The 15,141-nt window shown below is 39.7% G+C and overlaps 2 protein-coding genes and 1 long non-coding RNA gene across 13 annotated transcripts in view; 1 reads left to right on the forward strand and 2 right to left on the reverse strand.

Moving 5' to 3' along the window:
* Positions 1 to 15,141, reverse strand: part of LOC100538332 (Ig lambda-2 chain C region) — a 190,691-nt gene that overhangs the window by 152,924 nt on the left and 22,626 nt on the right. Inside the window, exons 1-2 of one of the 10 annotated variants that reach the window (XR_015513908.1) lie at positions 780 to 904; positions 396 to 700 (exon numbers count right to left, since the gene is read on the reverse strand). The exons of 8 other annotated variants lie outside the window; for them this stretch is intronic. The gene's annotated coding sequence lies outside the window, so the exon portion shown is untranslated. Of the gene's footprint in view, positions 1 to 395; positions 701 to 779; positions 940 to 15,141 lie in introns of those variants that run through there. One more of the 10 variants, XR_015513920.1, reaches the window with a different exon arrangement.
* LOC141378404 (uncharacterized) overlaps positions 1 to 15,141 on the forward strand; it is a 154,758-nt gene that overhangs the window by 71,209 nt on the left and 68,408 nt on the right. Inside the window, exons 3-4 of one of the 2 annotated variants that reach the window (XR_015513954.1) lie at positions 4,068 to 4,229; positions 5,193 to 5,352. This is a non-coding gene — a long non-coding RNA (uncharacterized LOC141378404). Of the gene's footprint in view, positions 1 to 4,067; positions 4,230 to 5,192; positions 5,353 to 15,141 lie in introns of those variants that run through there. The other variant, XR_015513955.1, reaches the window with a different exon arrangement.
* On the reverse strand, positions 895 to 2,294 carry LOC141378388 (uncharacterized). The gene is made up of 3 exons (XM_087291210.1): positions 2,084 to 2,294; positions 1,437 to 1,937; positions 895 to 1,338 (listed from the first exon to the last, which is right to left on the reverse strand). Exons 1-3 carry the CDS (start codon positions 2,142 to 2,144, stop codon positions 1,025 to 1,027), a joined length of 876 nt encoding a protein of 291 aa, XP_087147336.1. The 5' UTR covers positions 2,145 to 2,294; the 3' UTR covers positions 895 to 1,024.

The raw sequence follows: 15,141 nt of genomic DNA on the forward strand, positions 1-15,141 counted from the left end.
CACTTTCATCCGCTTATCCTGGGCCGGGGTCGCAGGGGCAGCAGTCTTAAGAGAAAACCCCAGACGTTTCTCTCCCCAGACACTTCCTCCAGCTCCTCCGGGGGGATCCCGAGGCATTCCCAAGCCAGCCGAGAGACATAGTCCCTCTCCAGCATGTCCTGGGTCTTCCCTGTGGCCTCCTCCTGGTGGGACATGCCTGAAACACTTAGTTCAGTTTAATGTTTGATGCTACATTAGATGACAGCTGTCTCTGTGAGTAGTAAGGCATGCCATATCAATCACTAGATTTTATAACGGAGCCTTACAGTATCAAACAGTGGTTTATCGCAGGTGTTGGACCAGACAGTATTTTATAACAGTTGGTTTTTGTAGGGGAGGAACACATTTGGTGTTACTGTGTAATAGGCTGCACAGAAATAAACCGAATCGCTTTCTGCTGTAGCATTGATCAGAGTTAAAGAGCCATGAAGCTTATTTGCATTCCCTTGAATGGTAATTTTGTTCTCGAAAGGTTTTTCTGGGTTTCCAGAGTCACCGATAAGATATCCCATGAATGTTAACTCTTTGTTCTGGGATTGCTTATACCACAACAAACGGTCATAGCCTGTGATTTTGTGGAAACACTTAATTTCAGGAGAATCTCCGTGATCTATTATTAGATTAAGAGGGTTCTGGTGAACAGTCTTGTCCTCCTTTTCACCTGTTGGAAAAAAATGATAATCATCATTACAAATTATTATCAAAGAATGTTATGAGTATTGAAAAACTATCAACATTACCTGAGACTAATGATGCCAAATTTATATATATGATCAGGTTCAGAAACATTATAGGTTCATACAGTTGATTCTTTTAGTAGTACTGTAGAAGTGACAGATCTGATGTGAATTCAATCAATGTAGAAGCTGCCTACGGAAAAGAATTGATGCATGAAGACACACTGCCCCCACCTGACAGGAAATGAAGCTGTTATGTCTAACAGATTAGATCTCATTTGTTTTTTGTTAGGGAAAACGCACAGTTTTTAGTGCTGTGCTCGGGCAGCACAGAAGTACATGCCGTCGTCTTGAGCTTGCCTTAATTTAAGAAAGTGGAGATGAGCTTCTTTCTCTCCATCTCCACTCACCTCAAAGAGCTCTTTAAATTCAGTTTCGATAGTTACACTTTTATAATACAAATATCCAATGAGCTTCAGTTCTGAAGAGGCAGTCAGCTGCTGGTACCACAAAATTGTGTTATAGTTAGTATCGCTGTGGCTGCACTTGAGATCCAATGTGCTATTGAATTTCAACAGAACATCAGGAGGACTTTGGTGAACTTTACTGCTACTAACAGGTCCTGGGTGAAAGAAGATGATCATAATAATGAATTAATACCAAAATGTATATTTTTTTTTGTATTTTTGTAGCTAGTGTAGCTAGTAGCCACTGAATTACCAGGTTGCCAGAATACAGACGCAAGAACCACGACCAAAACTCTGAACATGTTGAATGAGCCCAGAGTGGCAGTCTGAAGACTTCTGAGGTAGCAAACACAGGATGTGACATCACACTTAAGCAGATGTTTGGACAGTAAATCACGTAATAATGTCTGCAGTATTTGTAGAGGGGGTGCACCACATGTGTGGCACTGTGTAGATGCAGCGCAGAAATATGTGGCAGTATCATTAAACTCAAGCTTCTTAATAGTTAAGTTAGCATTTGTATTTCCATTTCCAGCGAATGTGTACTTATTTATAAAACCCGGCTCTAAGTGATGCGATGAACCAAGGAGATATCCCAGAAAAATAAACTGTTTGTTCTGGAGCTGTTTATACCACAGGATACGGTCATAGCTTGAGTCTCTATGGGAGCACTGAAGCACTGGAGACTCGCTTAGACTCGATAAAATAATCATGTCAGGGGGACTCTGAACAACTTTATCACTGAGGGGGGAACCTACAAAAAATAAAAGATAAAACAATGAAGCAGATTAAGCAAATATAACAAAGTGTATGTCTACCGATTTGGGTTTGGAATTGTCTGTAGTGTTGCTGATTAGTGAGCAGGTTTCAAATATATTGTTAAAAAAATGAAATGCATACCTTGAATCCAGAAGGTGGAACAAATTGAAAGAGCAAGAATGAATTTGATAAGTAGAGTCATGATGATGAACTAAATGTTAATTTGGCTACAAAGCAGTGTATTTTGAACAGAGTGGTGTGTGCTTTTACAAATGCATTTTGATTTGGAAAGTATTTCCTTCCTATTCAGAGGAAGTCAACAAGAACCCACGAATACAACACTGCCCTCTGTTGTTAATCTTTGTTTACTGCAAGTTACGGTGATGCTCCTAAATGGCCAAAACACTTGTATTTTAAAGAGCCCCTGTTATGAGATTTTAAAAGTGAGCTTCCATGCAGTGTGTAACAGCTCTAAGTGAATGAAAACATCCCGCTGAGGTGTAAATCTAAAAGTGCAGCATGTTTAAAACTATTGATTCTTTAGCGAAATAGTCGACTCAGACTCTAATATACGAATTGAGTTGGGTTCGGATGTTTTGTTTGAGCTCGTAGTTGTCGATACGGTACATCACCAAATATGTACTTAACTTAGTCAATTTGTGTTGCGACAACATGAATGAATTGTGTGGTATCCTGCATTTTTTTTACAGTACATGTCTACAGATTGGGATTGGAAGTGTCTTTAGTGAGCAGGTATCAAATATATTGTTTAAAAAAAAAACGAAATACAAACCATGAATCCAGAAGGTAGAACAGATTGAAAGAGCAAGAATGAAGTTGATAAGTAGGGTCATGTTGATGAACTAAATGTTAATTTGGCTACAAAGCAGTGTATTTTGAACAGAGTGGTGTGTGCTTTTACAAATACATTTAGATTTGGAAAGTATTTCCTTCTTGTTTAGAGGAAGTCAATAAGAACCCACAAATACAACACTGCCCTCTGTTGTTAATCTTTTTTTACTGCAAGTTACGGTTATGCTCCTAAATGGCCAAAACACTTATATTTTAAAGAGCCCCTGTTATGAGATTTTGAAAATGAGCTTCCATGCAGTGTGTAACAGCTCTAAGTGAATGAAAACATGCAGGTTCAAAATTTAAAAGTTTAAATCTAGAGGTTTAAATCTAAAAGTGCAGCATGTTTAGAACTATTGATTCTTTAGCGAAATAGTCGACTCAGACTCGATTATACGAATTGAGTTGGGTTCGGATGTTTTGTTTGAGCATGTAGTTGTCGATACGGTACATGACCAAATATGTACTTAACTAAGTCAATTTGTGTTGGGACAACATGAATGAATTGTGTGGAATCCTACATTTTTTTACAGTACATGTCTACAGATTGGGATTGGAAGTGTCTTTAGTGAGCAGGTTTCAAATATATTGTTTAAAAAAAAAACGAAATACATACCATGAATCCAGAAGGTAGAACAGATTGAAATAGCAAGAATGAAGTTGATAAGTAGGGTCATGTTGATTAACTAAATGTTAATTTGGCTACAAAGCAATGATTCTGAACAGTTATGTGTGGTTTTATATAGGGATTTAGATTTAGAAAGTATTTCCTTCTTGTTCAGGGGAAGTCAACAAGAACCCACAAGTACAACACTGCCCTCTGTTGTTCATCATTTTTACTGCAAGTTACGGTTATGCTCTTAAATGGCCAAAGAAGAGCCCCTATTATAGGGTTTTGAAAATGAGTTTTCATGCAGTGTGCAACACAGCTCTAAGTGAATGAAAACATCCAGCTGAGCTTTAAATTTTTAAAGTGCAGCATGTTCAAAACTATTGACTCTTTAGCAAAATAGTCGAATACGGGTTCGGATCTTTTGTTTGATCGCATCGATGTCGATGTACTTCAAATATGTACTACTAGTTCTGTTAAAATCTGCACTTGCTTTCACTTCAGACACTTGTGGGGGATCACGGGACTGATCATGACGTGAAGATGGTGATCACTGACACATGGAAATTCGGCTGCGGGGAATAAAGGGTTAAATTTCATTTTCACAACAACAACACCACAGTATAGCCAATCTAGTGCTGTGTTTGTTCTGTCGTTTTTCAGATTTTTGATACAATAACCTACGCTGCAACAGAGGATTCGTCGACCGTTTGCTATAGAAGGAGCAGCAGGGACTATGGGACTTTGTCAGACTTTGACAGGGACTTTGTCAGCACCTTTTACAGTTCATATGGACCCGTTTCTTCTTCCTCCGGATCATGAAATGTAAGTGTGATTAAAATTGTTGCCTTGTTTTCTGTAGTTTGCAAAATATGTGTTTAATTGCGTAATTATAAGTTGTAAACACCCCGCGCGGCTTGTAATCACGTATAGATTAAAGATCAGTGCTTGTACTGTATCTCTCAGGTTATATCTGTATGGGGCTGTACACATATCGCATCCAAAACAACGTTAAAAACCTGACGCGTGCTTCTTCCTTTATTGATTTAAATGCGGTTCTGAACTGCCGATCCTCTGCTGTTTGACCTTCCTATGGCCACCATCAGCCGTTCCTACACACAAGCAGCGCGGTAAATATTCTAAATAGTTCAACTTTTGCCACTGTTTAGATTAATACTGAATGTATGGTGTTGTTATTACTTGGGGTTAGGGTTAAGAATAGAGTATATATGCTGGTGTTTAACTGCATCACTTTATTGCATTCCTGCATTGGGCTCTCACATACTTTCTGCTACTTCATATTGTAGCCATAGTGGGCATTTCTCTCTGTCTCGTGCTGAACGCTGTCGACCAATCGCAACAGACTGGGTCATCGGACCAATCAGCGCAGATTAGATTCGCTAAGGAGGGGTTTGGGACAACTGAATCACTGAACGAATCATATGGGAGTCACTGGGATAATTAGGCAAAAATAAATGCAGATTATAAGACAATGAAAGTGTTTTTTGCACGCACATCTGCATGTTGTTGGAGACACAATATGGAATTACAGTTTTAATTAACTGTCTAAAGAAGGCCATCGATCAGGTGATGTACAGTTTACACATTATGATGAAGAAAACACCAGGTTTTTGCTAAGAAGGAAAGGAAACCCAGAGCACTGTGCACTTGCAGCACAAAAGTACACTCCACTATCATCAGATGAAAGTTCCTCTAGTTTGATGACACTGTTTTTATATGCATTCCCTTTTAGAATTACTTTATCTTTGAATTTATCCTCAACTGTAGCTTCAGAACCTACAAGAAAGCCAAGCAACTCCAAGCTTTCACCACGTGTTTGTTTGTACCAGAGCATCACATTATATGAAGAAGAACTATGAGAACAGTGAAGCTCTTCTGACTGTCCAGTAACATTCATTACATCAGCTGGAGTCTGACCAATGTCTTGACTATTTGAAGCATCTGCAAAATAAAAAATGTAAATCTGTGAATGCAGTTCTTTTTTATTCACTAAATAAATATTTGCATAATTTATAAATGTTTTATATGTAAAAATAGTGGTTTAAAATGTACAGATGTATACTTCACAGTCTAGATGGCTAAATATGCTGTACCTGAGAGGTAGATGAGAAAAGAAACAGTGATGAGAGTTCTGATCATGCTGATGTGAAGTTGGCACAAGAAAAACTAAGTTAGTTTTCACTGGAAATGTATTGTAGTGCAGAAATGTCCTATTCACAAGACTGTGGGTTAACAGTAACATCACCTCCTGCTGTTCATTAGAAACATTGCAGTTTCCTGAAGCAGGCTGTCTAAAAAATAGATTGTTAAATACACATTTTGCTATTGAGATAGTGGTAGACAATTGTCAAGTCCCTCACAATAACAAAAGTACTAAGACAGTATTATTAAATTACAGACAAATGGTTGGAAGAATGATTGCAGAATCTATGCATTGAGGGACCTAACCTCGTATTTTTTCAAAGTGTTAAGGTTCCAAACGTATTTGGACAATTGGCTAAGCTGTTCCATGGCCAGGTGTGTGTTATTATCTCATTATCCCAATTATAATTAGCAGATAAAAGGTCCAGAGTTCATTTTTAAGTGTGCTATTTGCAATTGGAATCTGTTATTGGCAACTCTCACCGTAAAAAATGTGCCCAAAATTTGCTAACAGTGCCACAAAATGTTTCTTTTAATTTGCATTCTTGTCTGTTCTTGCATTCTTATGTTCTTGTGGAACATTAGTCCTTTCACACAGTGATACCCACACGGAAAGAACCTATTTAAACGTATGTTTTAATACAGATTTTGAATATATGTGACACATATAAAATTGTGTCATATATGTACATATAATATAGGAAAACAGCCAATTTAAATGTCACATATATTCAAAACCTATATTAAAACATATATGTATAAATAGGTTCTTTCCGTGTGGGATGAATCTGAAAGTGACTTGAAATTGGAAAAAAGGCTTGATTGACAAAATAAAAAACGACAAGCCATTGTGTTATACATTTCCCTCTTTTCCATTATCTTAGAAGAAAGAATTGACCTTGTAAATGATTCAGGAAAATGTGTAGATATCATCGCTTTTCATCTCCTCTCACTTATTTGCCATAGTTAAATTCCATAACATCCCAGCAACATGTGATACCAATTTCAAGTGTTCGCACAAACATACGTTTTTGCAGTTTTATTTTTTTCTTGGTTATTGTTATTACCTTGATAATAGAAAATATGAGCTAGGCATCATATATGACAGTTGCCAAAAGATACATACCTTGAATGTACATAGAGTAATGTAATGTAATGTGTATTTATATAGCCATTTATTGTGTATGGCCATACACCCATAGCTCTTCACAATCAGGAGAGGGGGTCTCTCCACACAACCACCAGTGTGCAGCATCCACATGGATGATGCGACGGCTGCCACAGGACAACGGCGCCAGTGCACTCACCACACACCAGCTATTGGTGGAGTGGAGAGACAGTGATAGAGCCAATTCGGTGGAAGGGGATGATTGGGAGGCCATGATCGTAAGGGCCGATAGAGGGACTTTGGCCAGGACACCGGGGTTACACCCCTGCTCTTTCACGAGAAGTGCCATGGGATTTTTAATGACCACAGAGAGTCAGGACCTCGGTTTAATGTCTCATCCGAAAGACGGCGCTCACTGACAGTGTAGTGTCCCCTTCACTTTTACTGGGGCATTAGGACTCACACAGACCACAGGTTGAGTGCCCCCTGCTGGCCTCACTAACACCTCTTCCAACAGCAACCTAGTGTTCCCTCGTGGTCTCCCATCCAGGTACTAACCAGGCTTAGCCCTGCTTAGCTTCAGTGAGTAACCGGTCTTGGGCTGCAGGGTGATATGGCTGTGGCCATATAGGGCTTATATGTGGATATAAAGAAGCAATACAGTATACCTATATGGCCTGTATATGCATATATATGCACCTCAATTTTTCCAATATGTGGCATATATACACATATATACAGCATATATATTAACACATTTGTGCATATATACTGCATATCGGTTTCATATGCGCATATATCCTCATATAGGTTCTTTCCATGTGGGTAAAATTTACAGAACGACTTTACCGGTAAATTAAAAAAAAGCGCTGTTCATGCAGGCGAGGACGTTACGGAAATTTTCTGGAAAAGACCGTTCACATCCATTCCAAAATACCGGTAAATTCTGACATCATTAACCAGAAATGAGCTCTAAACGGCTGCGTTTGTATTTGTAAATATTTGACTACATTACAAACTTTGTGGATGGATCAGTATTGTGAACAACTTCGATGAAAACATATAGAGACACTTTCGCATATCGAGATGTACATGATATGTGTGTGTGCTGGCGCTCGCCAGCTGCTTCACGGGCACACGCGACGCGTCAAGCAACTGAAGGAAGCAGAGCTTGAAGGTAAACCCACAATGGCTTATTATAAGCATCTTATCAATAATTATTTACACAGTTGGCATTAAGAAGGGACATAGAAATTGGAATAGAATAGTTATTTGACTAACATCAAGCAGCTAAATGTGTCTGGAAAAATATTCAAAGGCTTTTATTTTCATGAACAGCACCATGTGTCTAAGTGTTCTGATTGGCTAAAGTAGATGTTTCACGTCAGCACGTTCTAGACGGGCACGCGTTCTTTCCGGCAATCTCACTTTTTGCGTTCACACAGTGCAGCATTCCGGCAAATTACAGATAATGTTACTACTTCTCTTTCTGAAAAATAGCCTGAACGAATTTAACGGTATTTTCAAAAAGGGCCTGTTCACACATACAGACCTTTTCGGAAAATTGCCAGTAATTTTCCGGAAAGGTCTGTTTGTGTAAAAGAGGCTATTGAGTATGTTTACATAAACACCTATAATCTGATTTTAATATGATTAAGATAATACTCTGATTAAGAGTATTGACTTTATAAATATGTATTTTATTTTTACTTATAAATTTATAAGTTGGCACCCCTACCCAGTCAGATCGCTACACAATGCAAGAGCAGCTGGTGAGCATTAAATTTCCTTGTTAAAGCCAAGATATCTATGTTTAGAGATCTATTAGATGTCTATTAAACATACACACACATACAAAATGCTTGCTGGATTGTTTTGGGTAAACACAAGAGTTACGATTAAGATAACAGGCTGCACTTGTTAAGCGTAAGTGCCACCTGTCTATGTAATCTTTTATATCATATTATGACAGATTATAGAAGTGTTTTTGTACATCTGTGAAATGATTCTGTTACACCGTGTTCACTCACTGCGCACAAATACAGGGCACTGTCAAGAGACTCCAGACTGATCACAGTAAGAAAACCCCTCACAGCAGATTCATGATTGACTGAGTATTTTGTTTTGTCGAGCTTTCCAAATTCCACTGTGCCATAACTTGTAGTGTACACGATCAGCTCCATAGTCTGTCCATTATGCTGACGAAACCAGTACATTCTGTCGTAAGTATCCCCTTTTTTGTGACTGCAGGATAAAGTGGCATTTTTCTTGAAAGGTATCATAGTATTTGGAGACTGCGTAATGTCGTTTACATCAGCAAATCCTGAGAAAAATATAGAACCAATGAAAAATATCCATAGAAATCTCAACAGACAACATTAATGCAGTTCAAATAGGACTTCAAATACCTGAAATCCATTGAATTGATATTAACAAAAACATTACAACTGGATCCATCGTAGTTGCTTGTTTTAAGAAAATCCTAACCTCAAAAGCATGTATGTATAATGGATTATATGTGAGAGTAACTTTCATTCGCTGTCATTAAACAGAAGGTGTGACTTGAGGGTGTGACGATTGCATCTACAGATACATCAGAAGAAGCTTAGGAAACGTCTGGGATCAAAACTTCCTGAATGAAGTAATTTGTGAAATTACTATTGTTTTAAGCTTTATTGTTGGGTTTTTAGTTTGACCTTTAATATTGTCTTATTTGCTTGCATTTATGTGTAACCCCGCCGGTCCTACACCACCCAACCCGCTTCAAACTGGGATCGAACCGACGACCTTCCACATGGGAGTCGGTTGCTCTAACAAGGAGGCTAAAGACCATGGCCTCTAGCGTCTGTTGCCAGAGCACCTTTAGAGGTCAGAGGAGTGAGGTTTACCTGCACAGCACTTACTAGCTGGCCTCCGTTACACTCACCCCCCTAAACCTCACTCCCATCCGGGTCACGGCACCAATGTAACCCCGCCGGTCCTACACCACCCAACCCGCTTCGAACTGGGATCGAACCGGCAACCTTCCGCATGGGAGTCGGTTGCTCTAACAAGGAGGCTAAAGACCATGGCCTCTAGCGTCTGTCGCTAGAGCACCTTTAGAGGTCAGAGGAGTGAGGTTTACCTGCACAGCACTTACTAGCTGGCCTCCATTACACTCACCCCCCTAAACCTCACTCCCATCCGGGTCACGGCACCAATGTAACCCTGCCGGTCCTACACCACCCAACCCGCTTCGAACTGGGATCGAACTGGCGACCTTCCGCATGGGAGTCGAGAGGTCAGAGGAGTGAGGTTTACCTGCACAGCACTTACTAGCTGGCCTCCGTTACACTCACCCCCCTAAACCTCACTCCCATTCGGGTCACGGCACCAATGTAACCCCGCCGGTCCTACACCACCCAACCCGCTTCGAACTGGGATCGAACCGACGACCTTCCGCATGGGAGTCGGTTGCTCTAACAAGGAGGCTAAAGACCATGGCCTCTAGGGTCTGTCGCTAGAGCACCTTTAGAGGTCAGAGGAGTGAGGTTTACCTGCACAGCACTTACTAGCTGGCCTCCGTTACATATGGTCTAAACATTTCAAGATAAAAATCATATCTTTGACAGCACAAGAGTATAAGAGAACAGTCCTTTAATAAGCAGTGTATAATTGAGTCCATTATTATATGAGTCCATAATACAGTTGGGTCCATAAATATTTGGACAGCAAGACAATTCAAACGTATTTGGCTCAATACACCAAAACAATTGTTTTAAATGAAGCGAACAATATGTGCTATTAACTGCAGACAGTCAGCTTTAATTTGAGGGTATTTATATCCAAATCAGGCAAACGCTGTAGGAATGACAACAGTTTGCATATGTGCCTCCCACTTGTTAAGGGTCCAAAAGTAATTGGACAATTGGCTACTAAGCTGTTCCATGGCCAGATGTGTGTTATTATCTCATTACCCCAATTGCAATGAGCAGATAAAATGTCCAGAGTTCATTTTAAATTGTACTGTTTGTGGCAACTCTCAAGATGACATCCAAAGAGCTGTCACTATCAGTCAAGCAAGCCATCATTGGTTAAAAAACTTAAACAAATCCATCAGAGAAATAGCAAAACATTAGGCATGACCAAAGCAACTGTTTAAGATCAGTGAGCTCAGCAACATCAAAAAACCCAGAAGACCACAGAGAACAACTGTGGTGGACAACCAAAGAATTCAGTTGGCCAGATCAAGAACACTATCCAGGAGGTAGGTGTATGTGTGTCAAAATCAACAATCAAGAGAAGATTACACCGGAGTGAATAAAGAGAGTTCAGCACAAGATGTAAACTATTGGTGAGCCTAAAAAAACAGGAAGGCCGGATTAGAGTTCTTAAGCACTCCACAGTGCTTAAACAACATCCTATGGACAGATAAGATCAAGATTTGAGATCAACTTGTACCAGAGTGATGGGATAAGAAGTGTATGGAGAAGGGAAGGAACTGCTCATGATCATAAGCAGTGAAGCATGGTGGCAGTAATGACATGGCTTGGGCATGTATGGCTGCCAGTGAATCTGGTTCTCTTGTATTTATTGATGTTGTGACTGCTGACAAAAGCAGCAGGATGCATTCTGATGTGTTTCAGGCAATATTTTCTGCTCACATACAGCCAAATGCTTTAGAACTCATTGGATGGCGCTTCACAGAGCAGATGGAGAATGACCCAAAGCACACTGCAAAAGCAACCAAAGAATTTTTGAAAGTAAGGAAGTGGAATGTTATGCAATGGCCTAGTCAATCACCTGACCTGAATCCGATTGAGCTTGCATTTTATTTGCTGAAGACAAAACTGAAGGCAAAATGCCCCAAGAACAAGTAGTAACTAAAGACAGTTGCCAGTTAGTAGAGCACCACCAGGGATGAAACCTAGCCTCTGGTGATGTCTATACGTTCCAGACTTCAGGCTGTAATTGACTAAAAGGATTTGCAACCAAGTAATTAAAAGTAAAAGTTTAATTTATGATTATTATTCTGTCTGATTACTTTTGGACCCTTAACAAGTGGAAGACAAATTTGCAAACTGTTGCAATTCCTACAGCGTTCACCTGATTTGGATGTAAATACCCTCAAATTAAAGCTGACAGTCTGCGGTTTCTTTCATTTCAAATCCGTTGTGTTGGTTTATAAAGCCAAAAATGTTAGAATTGTGTCGATGTCCAAATATTTATGGACCTATCTGTATATATGCATTTATGTGACAAAAGTAATGTAAGTCCAGTTTATATTAATCAAGAGAAATGCACTAAATAATAATTCAGCTTTTTTTAGCTTTATTTTGTATAGCGCTTTTACAATGTAGATTGTGTCAAAGCAGCTTCACATAAATGGTCATAGTAACTGGAACAGTGTAGTTCAGTTTTTAGTGTTTAAGTTCAGTTCTGTTCAGTTTAGCTCAGTTCAGTGTGATTTAAAATCATTACTGAGAGTTCAAACACTGAAGAGCAAATTCAGCTATGCGTAGCTCTACCAATCCTGAACCATGCGAGCCAGTGGCGACAGCGGAGAGGGAAAAAAACTTCACCTGATAGGAGAGTGAAGAAAAAAAAACCTTGCAATAATGCTTTGATTGCTGTGCTATTCCAGTAAAATAATCTTTTTTTAGTATTTTAATACTCAGTCTTTATTGAACAATGCAAAAAACATTCCAAAGCCCTCATTGCAAGATCATTGTATGTGAATTAATCAAGAGCTCCTCCAAGTGATTACAATAATTATTACATCTTGATACTTTGTATCATGTACTCACAATAATTTGTAAACAAAAGGTTTTTTTTTTTTTACTTACTTGCTTACAAATATGAGATTATAAATTAACACCTTTGAATAAAACATGGATATCACCACTAGGTGAACAGCTAATTACTCTGGTATCTATTTTGGATGATCTTCCTACTCATGACAAGGCTTGAGAGTGCACTTAAACATGTATATAACATGGTCATAAAACAAATAATAAATATCATGCCACATTATTTTAGTGTACTACTGTTTGAAATGTTTATTGTACAGTATTTTGCAAAGTATATTCAGCATTCTAGTCTTGCTCAAAATGTTATTTTGTAAAACATCTACATGGTTAAACACCTTCAATTATTTGTCTTATGATTACATGACATAAAATAAGCATGCATTATATTTATTGAACTACAGATCCAGGTGTAAAAGTGATGCTGAATTTGCAAACGTGGGATGCATTCACCACAGAAGGTTTTTGTACTAGGCGGAGTTGATTGGGATCACTGTGTAATATGCTGCACAGAAATACACCGCACTGTCAGTCACTGTGAGGTCCCTGATAGTCAGAGTCACATTATTTCTTCCATCTCCTTTCATCTTGATCTTGCCATTAAAATCATTCTCTATAGTGTCTTGGTCAACATTGAGATACCCCATGAGTTGAAGGTTGGTGATGCTCAGGTTTTGTTTGTACCACAGTACGACATAATAACTTTGAATGTTATGCGAACACTGGATCTCTGCAAATTCATCTGGTTTATTCAGGAGATCAGGTGGAGTCTGGACAACACTTTTACCAAGAACAGACACTGCAGAAAGAAATTATATACGTGTTAAACACTACATCATTAGTAATTCAAGGTGTAATACAATTTGTTAAAAGAGCAGTTTCAGATGACAAGTAATTACCTGTAAACCAAAGGATGGAGACAGAAACATAGATGCAAGGAGCAGTGCTCATGTTTTCTCTCTTTGCTCGTTGACTCCGCTATGAGTTAAAGGCAGGAGATGTGGAGGAAGTGATGTCATCAAGAGTAGCAGCTATAATCGTCTGAAGAAGAAAAACAAGTAGAACTAACACATGCTTGTTGTAAATATGTGCTTCAGCTTACAATAATATATACTTATATATTTGACTACAGTTCTACTTAAACCAGGGGTGTCCAAACTCGGTCCTGGAGAGCCAGTGTCCTGGAGAGTTTAGTTCCAACCCCAATCAAACACACCTGAACCAACTAATCAAGCTTCTACTGGTGGCCAAACCCATGTTCCTGGAGAGCCACCTTCCTGCAGATTTCAGTTCCAACCCATATTAAACACACCTGCCTGCAATTACCACATGGTGTTCAGGTCCTAATTAATTGGTTCAGGTGTGTTTGATATGGGTAGCAACTGAAATCTGCAGGAGGGTGGCTCTCCAGAAACAGGATTGGCCACCCCTGTACTAGATATACAAGAAAACACAGCAGGACACTGGCCTTCCAAGACCGAGTTTGGACACCCCTGACTTAAACATTTGAATGCACTCTGGTTCGAGACCCTCCTCCCCACCGACCATTCACAAACAACACACATTTCAGGAGAAGACAAGTCAGACCAGAGGTAGCTTTTAGAAAGTGGAAATAAGATAAATTAGGGAAAAGGAAGGAAAAGCCCATCTTAGACTACTGTTGAAGTAAGGCAGTGTGAGATCAGGGGGGGAAATGCCCCAGCACATAAACACCTAGACATAACATCGCAACAGGGCATGGGAACAGGGGATGTGGATATAGTCCGATAAAGGTGGTAGCCATCTGGTCCTGCAGCCAGGGGGCGTTGGTCACAGACCCGCCTACCCACACCTGTGGGTGAACGCCGACGAAGGCGAGGAATGCGGGGGTTAGGCAGTGATCTGTAGCTGTGTATGTGTGTGTCAGCCTGTAGAGTCTCACAGCTGTCCTTGGAACAGGGAGCAGTAATTATAGAGAGTCTCCTTTTCTTGCTGTCCGGGGGTAGTAGTTTGTCTCCAGCCGAGGGTCTCTGGCAGGAGAGTCACAAGGAGAAAAGAAAAGGTTTTCAATTTGGATCAATACCTGCCAATTCTGCAGATATCTAATGTCCATCACTGGTCTCCAGGTCTGATTAAATCACGTTGCAATGCCGCTAATTCTGATAATGCCCTGATGTTTTCCAATTTGTGGTCTAATGCCACTGTCTGAGTACAAACAACCCTGCTCACTGTTTCAACCCAGTTTGGTTGGTTTGAGCCGCACGTCGATACCCCAGGACCCTGCCTGAGCCCATCAGCAGAAACCCTGTTATCAAAGTTCCAAATAAATAGATACCTTCAATATCCTTCATGGATCAGGCACACAACATGCCACTTCTCCCACCCATCCATCATGTATCCAGCTGTGAATGCCACCAGAGGACAGTTGGGTTCCCCTGAACCCAAACTTATTGTTGAGAAGATGGTGTCAATTGCATTGAGAGCAGTTGATCATATCCATAATTCCTTTGGGAACCGAAACATATTGTCAACCCGGAAATCGTGTTTGAGCTGCAATATAATGCAGGTTTCACATATGTGGATGAATTCCACATACTGGATGACCAATTGTTTTCTTTTATTAAATTAAGACAAGACAGAAGTATTACTCATTGGGGCAAAATCCTGTGCACAGCAGATATATAACTGCTTATAACTCTTA

Source organism: Danio rerio, chromosome 17 (genome assembly GCF_052040795.2).
Source record: "Danio rerio strain M-AB ecotype USA chromosome 17, GRCz13ab, whole genome shotgun sequence".
Taxonomy (NCBI): domain Eukaryota; kingdom Metazoa; phylum Chordata; class Actinopteri; order Cypriniformes; family Danionidae; genus Danio; species Danio rerio.